Below are 7,781 nucleotides of genomic sequence, written 5' to 3' on the forward strand. Positions count from 1 at the left end.
AAGCACTGAATCTTTCTTGGCTATCAATAAAATCTGTTGCGGCAATACATGGCTTCTGAAGTGACGAGTAACAGTAATCATGCCAGGTTAATCCAAGCTCAGTCCGTTGGTATGCCCCATGGCTGGATTTGCTTGCTTTGCTGTGTACTGGAGGTGCTCAATGAAATCCGTCAGTTTGCTCTTGGTCTTGGAGGATTACGGAAGAGGATACGTAGATCCTTCCAATCCCTAGCAATGTACTAGAAGTTATAAATGGTGGTCAGTATCAGGTATCATTTTTTTTCTAAATCTAGGCAATCAAATATATCCTCTTGTATATATCCAATAAAATTGACAGAGGAAGGCTTAGCTGCTAACCGTTAGGTTAAGTAAGGTTTGTTTCCTATCTTATGTGGTTTGTCGAAAAGAAAGGGCTTTCACCACCATGAGTGTTCCACAAAAATCAGACTTCATGCTTGGTAATACATGAAGCTGCAGTCTTTATAGATATCCTTTACAGATCAAGGATATACATTATCATCTGCATTCATCTGGTGTTTTTTATGACAGATGGTTGTGGCTGAAACCAGACATCTTCACTGAGATTTAGATGGACAGGATAAGAGTGTCGAGAAAGCATTGGAATTCAGATCATAAGCCTTTTTTTACAATAATGGACTAACAAAAAACAAAGAAAAACATGGACCTGAATGTCTAGACATGAAGTAATCAAATAATTCTATACCATGTCTTACTGATGCAAATATGTTGTCTACTAGGTAGTTATGCAAACATCTATTCCACCTAGGTTCTTACTTATACACACTTGTACTTTCTGTTGTTGTAGTTAATTAAAAATGTTTGTTATTTAATTTGGTTTCTGAAGATGCTATCATTGTAGTGTTAATTAGTCTCAATCTTTTAATGTAAAATACTCTTAACTAATGGTTTGCCATATAGCCATGGAATGTATATAGTTTGGTTCGGGCACCCTGAAATAAATTAAATGTTTCCTTTGTTTGTTTTTTTCTTCCATAGCAAGGATTGAATCATTAGAACCCAAAAGGGAGTTTCATGGAATGTATATTCTATTTGCTGGGCGGGCGGCCTCACTGAATTGGTTGTCTCTGTTTTTCTGTGCCCTCCTGTGCCATTGGATTGGATGGCATCATTGTCGCCGCAGCCACTACATGTCAGAGCTGTTGCGGGAGCACCAGAAGCTTGTCCTGTTTCATGCAGGTGCTACCAATCTACATCAAGCTGTTGGGCCACAGTGAGAGCCTCGATTCGCTCCCTCGCCGCCGCCGCCCCGTCTACCATTATTGGCCTAGATGGGAATTTGTCCTTGCTGATTTGCCATGGCCTGATTGCTTATGTTTCTCTCTTGTTGATGCAAACATGCTCTGCTTGACTCTGTTTTGGCCTCAAGGTGCAGGCTGTGTGTGTGTGTGTACCTTGATTCATATGATTCTTCGGTGACAGAAAGTTTTTCATGGAGCACCTTTTCGTGCTAATGTTGGCTTCTAATGTTTGTTGTTGTACTTATGCTACCAGAGATAATGCGGGTGTCCTCCTTGCTTAAGCAACATCATGGTGGGGACCTTCAGAGGTTGCCGTCAGTGGCGAGTCCAAACCAGATGCATCATCATCTGCCGCCACCAATGCCTAATTTCTGTGGAAATGGTTTTGGCCCGTGGAACCACGGTGCGCATCTAGAGGTAATTACGTTACTTATCTGACATGAGGGCGGCATATTCACCCATCCATCATATCTGATCGCATCCGCTGGTAATTAATCTTTAAAAGAACAGAGAATGATACACAAGATCCTCTCTTGGTGGTTTCAAGGTTGCATTGTACTTTTTGCATAACTTAATGGTAGAATAAATCAGGTAAAATAAATCCTGGTATTGTTTTTCTTCTTGCATAACTTATCTTATCTCCCAACAGATTTGTTGGATTGGTGTGGTTGTTAGTCTTAGTTTTAGCCGTGGCTATGAAATTTTGTTGAGAAGTAGGCAAACATAGAAGTTGTTGTTTGTTGAATGAATTTGCTTATGCATCTCTTTTATTCCTAAAACAGTTGGTCAGAAAGATGTTTCACACTGGTGTGATACTATTATTTCTACCCAAGCTCTAATATTTTTAGTGCCAAGAAAAATTGATGCACCCGAACTATGACACATCTCTCTATACTGAAATTGTGGTTGTTGTTTGTCATCTGAAAACCACACTCAAGTATACATTATGGGACATAATGCCCAGAAAATAATCACCAGGCATGGATATCACTGTTGACCTACATAGTACAACATTGCATAATTTTCTGGTTTTCTGAAGGTACAACTCAGTATTATTTTTTATCATACATAGATAGAACAAAGGCCACAAGAGCTGATTTTGTGCACCTTGCTGCATGGGCACCCACTTGATTAAGATATTCTAAGTGTGAGCTTTTAGATTTCAAAATAACAAATTAGATTCTAATTATTAACCTGTGTTCAAATTGTAATGTTATCTAACTCTGACAGATTGTCTTTGAGAATAATTTGATGAACCACCATGTCGCTCTTCAATCTGGTTCCATGGGAAAGTAAATTACATCGCTCGAGCGGGTCAACATAGCCTACAGGTTAAGTGGATGCTATCACTTTATGACATCTTTTATTTATTCCCATTCATTCTACCATTGCTTAACTTTGTTTCATAAACTGTTGTTGCTATGTATGCAAATGCAGGATACATTTCTAGAGCTGAAATTTCAGGGCATCAAGAAGTAATTAACTATGCTTCAAGCAAGGAAGTTATTTGGTATAACTTTTTTGAGGACTAATTTACTAGCTTAATGTTTGGAAGTTAATGAGCTGCAGATATGGCATGTGCGTACACGAAGACCTGATGCATCAAAGCTCGGTGTGGACACCTCTTCTTACATGACATGTTTGTCGACAACTTATCCGAGCTTCAATTTCCAGAATAAAACACATGTTTTTATTTATTATGGTTTCTTCTCTTAGATGACCAAACATTTTGCAGATGTTGATTTTTCATTTCCTTCCAACGCCATTAAATCCCAGTGTTTTCTAATTGAAATGGCTCCCCTCAGTATCACTCCCCTCAGTTTTTGGAGGAACATGGTGCTATTTGGTGTTTTTGGTTGTGGAAAAAATGTCATTAGTCAGGCACTTTCTAAGGTGGTCAGCTGACTGCTCTGTTGTCATGGATGTGGGAAAATCTTTGTCTATATTTTTTTGGGGTACCATCTCTATACCGTCTATTGAGTTTGAAAATGTCCGCGGTACTCCAATTCAGAAGCTCTGGTTTATGTGGGATGTGGGGAAAGAGGAAATGAGATGTCTGATGTTCTCATATATGGATTTTCCCCAATTGACAATGACATTGCCTGACATGATGTGAAGAATGGAGCCGCTTAAATTCCATGGCAAGCTCATCATGGTCGCTTTCTTACTCCAGATGGGTGGGAGGGGGACATGGAGGAAGAGGGAGCCGCCCAAGGACATGATGGTGCGGCCACTGGAAGCGCTATTCTTCCTGCCCTCGTCCTCCGAGAACGACGGGGACAACGGAGGTGGCGTCGGCACTATCCTAACAGGGGGGGGGAGAAGAATGGGAAACGGGAAAGAAAGATCGCGTTCATGCGTGTTGTCCGTGTGTGTGTCGGTCAAGTTTTTAATGGGCCAAGCCCAAAAAATAGTGCAAAACAAATTACAAATGAAATATTATATTGCAAAAAAATGTTCGTCACCATAAAAATGATTCCATTTTAAAAAATATTGTTGAAATTAATAAAAAAACACCTTCTCAAAACAAAAGAAATATTCATGTTTTTCCGAACAACAAAAAATAAAATTGATTGAAAGACTATTTCATACCAAAAAGAAATACTTGGTGTAACCTTATTTCTGACGTTTGCAATAATTGGGTTAAAAATGTGTTTCACAATTGCATGTGGAGCAAGTTATATTTAATATTTCGCCCGGTGCAACGCACGGGCATTTGTACTAGTATATGTAAAAATTTCACGCCGGCCCAAGATCCAACGACCCATCACCGCCCATCCACACAGACCCAAGATCCAACGACCGGGAGGCCCCCAGGCCCCAGTACACGTGGAAGAGCTTTCAATTCACGGGGCGGAGCAGCGCACGGGCTCCTCGTCCTCGGAACCGAGGCGTCCGCTATCAAATCCGCCTTTGCGCCGTCCGTTCCGACTTTCAAGTCCGGCGTGGCGTAGCTCATCATAGAGCAGTTGCTGCCTCCCCTTCAACACCCCACTCCACCCCCCACCCCCACCCCCTCCGCTCCCACCCACCCACCCAATCGCCCCCCTCCATCCCCTCTCGCGAGGCACACAGATCTCGCCTCGCCTCCACCAGCAGCGGCAGCCAGATCCGTCCGTCCGGCCGCCCCGCGAGGGTCCATCCGCCGATCCCCCTCGACCCTCTCGCCGCCGGCCGGTGTCTCGTCTGATCGGTGAGTCGCGGAATGCTGCTCCGTGCTCGTGAGTATGTAGTTCCCAGGATTTCTGTTAGGCGGTTTGGTTTGATCGATCGCGATGGGGTTCGTGGATGCAGGAGCGTGCGTGCGCTCGCGTGCGGCGGCGGTTAGGGACGGCGGAGACAAGCGCGGAGTCGATCTGAGAGGGAGGGGCGAACCCCTTCGCGCTCCTGTGGGTTTCGATCTGTTCGTCGGGTGTAGATCCGGAAGGTATCGATCCATCTGTCCTCTGTAGATCCACGATTCTGCTAATATCTGCTATCTATGTTGTGGTTTGCGATTTTGCACAGTGAAAGCGTAGTTTTGCGCATGATTGTTTCCATCAAAGTCGATGTTTTTGTTAAGTTTTCAGTGCCGCTAGTGTTGTGATCAATAGTGCTGTGATCAAAATGGCATGTTCAGATGTTCTGATGTGCGTTTCATTTGCCTGGCACCAGGGCTTGGTTCGATCTGCCACTTACGACTTGGCGCCATGGAGACTCTGGTCATCTCGCAGCAGCGCAGCCACCACCACCACTCTGGTCGCCGGAGGAAGCCATCCCCGCACACCTCGTCGCCTCAGCCCATGCGTGGCTACCACGCCTTCAACTGCCGTGCCTTCCACTCCAGTATCAGCATCGGCATCCTGCCGTCCCCGCCCCCACCCCCACCTCCGCCTGCCCCCCGGGCTCGGACCTACTCCCCGGAGCCCAAGACGCCCAAGCAGCAGCTGCACAATGGCAAAAAGCGCAGCAGGGCGATTCCTATAACTCCATCAGGATCTCCTCCTTCCCGTCCCGAGCTTTGGGCTGGCCCGGCATACTCCAATTCGCCGCCACCCAGCTCGCTGCCTATTCCCAAGTTCTCACTCCACCAGAAGCGCAGTGTATCGCTTGAGTTGCCACCTGCTGATAGGCCAGAGCATGTGGAGGTGCTTGTGCATGCCAAGTCTGCACCTTCGACACCCACTGCTGGCTCAGGACTTGGCTTCTTCGGTGACAATGATACTGCCATTGCCACGGAGAATCTGAGGAGGATCCTTAATTTGGAAATCACCGAGGACTGAATGATGGGGGCATCACCGTGTACATAGGTCATCAGCAACTAACCTTGGGTACTTTGTATAAAGTAACTTAGAATAGCAGCCTTCCACCTAGATTCTGCATCAACAGGAGTACTGTTAGGTGTGTTAGCAAGCACATCATGACTCGCGGGAAGCTGCCGTGAAGGATGTGGTGGTGGTGGAGACTGTTGGGGTGGAGAGAGCACAGCAGTTTCAGAGTCACCTTGTAGCTTGTGTTCACCTATAGGGTTCCAACTTTCTTTAGGTGTTAGATCTTCATTCCCATCCATGGTCAGTGATCCATTAGTGGTTGGTAGTCTGCGTGATCCTAGCTAGTAGGAAACTGCAGCAGGCAGGGGTAGGGTAATAAGTTCTGTTCTACTGTTAGATAACTAGAGTTTACGCTCCAGCATCTGTTCCCATCTTATATTCTGTAGGATGTCTGCATATTATATTCTTCCGATACATACATTCTGCCTCGCCATCTTGACACTCCTCTCACACCGACTTCCCTGGTGCTCTGCAAAGAACACAAGGATCTCTCCTCGCTGGCTCTTCTGTATTTTTTGGAATGAAGAAGCCAGTGGAGGTTCAAGAAGCCCCCCTTCGATGCCCTTTCTCCCTCATCTGTCAACTGACTTTTATCTGCACATCTCCCCTCCCACCTTAGTTTGTTGCATATGTAGCATGTCAGATCCCCTCCCCTGCCATCCAATCTTCATTCCATGCATATAATCTAAAGTTCCATCCAGTGGCACCTTGTGTAGATCCTCGTTCATGTTCATGTCCATGGAACATGTGGAGGGTTTGAGTTCCGTTGGCATGTTTGATAAAGGATGCAAGATTCCATTTCAGAGACCTGCGAGCGGACAAACCATAATACGGTAATTTTTTGTGTGCTGCTTCTTTAATCTTATTACATCTGTTGATTTCTGTGGCTAATATTAAAGTGATTCTTGTGCTGTGGTGCTGCAGGTTGGCTTATCCAGTGCACTTCATGGCGCACAAACCTGGGGTGCTCAGCCGAGTTTGCAATAAATCTAGTTGCTTGTTTCCTTTTTAGTTAAAGAGCAGCGCAGCTTATGCTAGACTGTTTCATTTTATGTAATGCCTGCTTGGCTAGCTGTTTCTGGTACTGTTTAAACCTTGGACCTAGTGGTGTTCCACCTTCTATGCAGATGTTGTTGCTTTCTTTGTTAGCTTCGCTTGTTTGAGCGCATAAATGCAAGACGACCTTTATGTCGGTGTTAAATTCTCTGCTGAACGTCGTGTTGTCGACCATTTGTGAAGATCAGTATGTTTTATAATCTAGTTTGTTGTTAACTTCTTTGACCTGAATTAAGTTATGTGTGTGATTTGACCTGTTTTTAATGTACTCGCCTGGTGTGATGCTTGTGTTCTCTGACTGAGACTTAAGGCATTAAGCATACTATTAGTCAGCTGGTTTTGGATTGCGAAGCATATCTCTATTATCAGGTGCTTTGCGATGGTATTGTTATTTTTTTAAAAAAGAGAAACAGAGACGTGTGTGTGTGTGTGTGTGTCAACCTATTCCTTGTTTAGGAATCATGATAGATGTAATATCACTATCAATCCAGTCTTGAAGTTTTTGAAACTTGCTGTCTTTGATCCTGTAGCTCATGATCTTGGATCCTGTTTGAGAAGAGCTTTCCAGCAGAGACGGCTTGGATTGATGTTTGAGGTGCTCCTCCTTCTGTTATTCACGATTGAATCCCAACACCTTAAAGCAAAAGGATAGTCTCAGAAAAGGCATTGAGAGTTGGAAAGGGCACAAAGATATGAGGGAGCCAGAATGATTTCCTCTGAAGAAGACTCTTAGCGTTCAACTGTCCTTTTATTCAGTTTAAATTTGCTGGAGCAAATCTTGCAGCTACTCAAACTGATTGAAGGCTCGCAATGAAAGTGGTCTATGAAAGAATTCTTTGACTATGATTGGGCCGAACAGTGGCAGAGCCTCCAGATTTGCGGAGAGAACAACCTATTTGATGGAAGTTGTATCACTGATTGCAAACGACTACAGGTCAGGGAATAGCTCAATGCAAGATCTGTCATTCCACTTATCTGACCACAGGAGAATAGTGTGTCCTTGCCCAATCTTACAACGAGCAACAGCCTTGAATTGGGGAGTGATTTGCGGATGCTCTTCCACCAGAAAGACCCAACCATCCTGCCCTGAGGTGGTCTAGGCTCATCATAAGTGTGCCACACAAGATTAACCCAT

At 44.5% G+C, this 7,781-nt stretch overlaps 1 protein-coding gene and 1 long non-coding RNA gene across 3 annotated transcripts; both read left to right on the forward strand.

The window, feature by feature from the left end:
• Window positions 1–1,262: 1,262 nt before the first annotated feature.
• Window positions 1,263–3,059, forward strand: LOC123095208 (uncharacterized). Of its 2 annotated transcripts, XR_006446126.1 has the most exons (4): window positions 1,263–1,697; window positions 2,511–2,611; window positions 2,718–2,919; window positions 3,016–3,058. It is a non-coding gene; the product is annotated as an uncharacterized lncRNA (long non-coding RNA). The 2 variants fall into 2 exon arrangements; XR_006446125.1 differs by having other exon boundaries at window positions 2,718–3,059.
• Window positions 3,060–4,284: 1,225 nt separating this feature from the next.
• Window positions 4,285–6,846, forward strand: LOC123093227 (leucine-rich repeat extensin-like protein 5). Its single transcript, XM_044515135.1, has 4 exons — window positions 4,285–4,473; window positions 4,575–4,707; window positions 4,935–6,423; window positions 6,515–6,846. The coding sequence occupies exon 3, from the start codon at window positions 4,970–4,972 to the stop codon at window positions 5,540–5,542; it is 573 nt and encodes a 190-aa protein (XP_044371070.1). The 5' UTR covers window positions 4,285–4,473; window positions 4,575–4,707; window positions 4,935–4,969; the 3' UTR covers window positions 5,543–6,423; window positions 6,515–6,846.
• The last annotated feature ends 935 nt before the right edge of the window (window positions 6,847–7,781 follow it).

The sequence above is a fragment of the Triticum aestivum genome, chromosome 4B (assembly GCF_018294505.1).
Source record: "Triticum aestivum cultivar Chinese Spring chromosome 4B, IWGSC CS RefSeq v2.1, whole genome shotgun sequence".
Lineage (NCBI taxonomy): Eukaryota > Viridiplantae > Streptophyta > Magnoliopsida > Poales > Poaceae > Triticum > Triticum aestivum.

Coding starts and splice junctions, on each gene's coding strand:
- LOC123093227 (XM_044515135.1), top strand. CDS start 4,970: ATGGAGACTCTGGTCATCTCGCAGCAGCGCAGCCACCACCACCACTCT.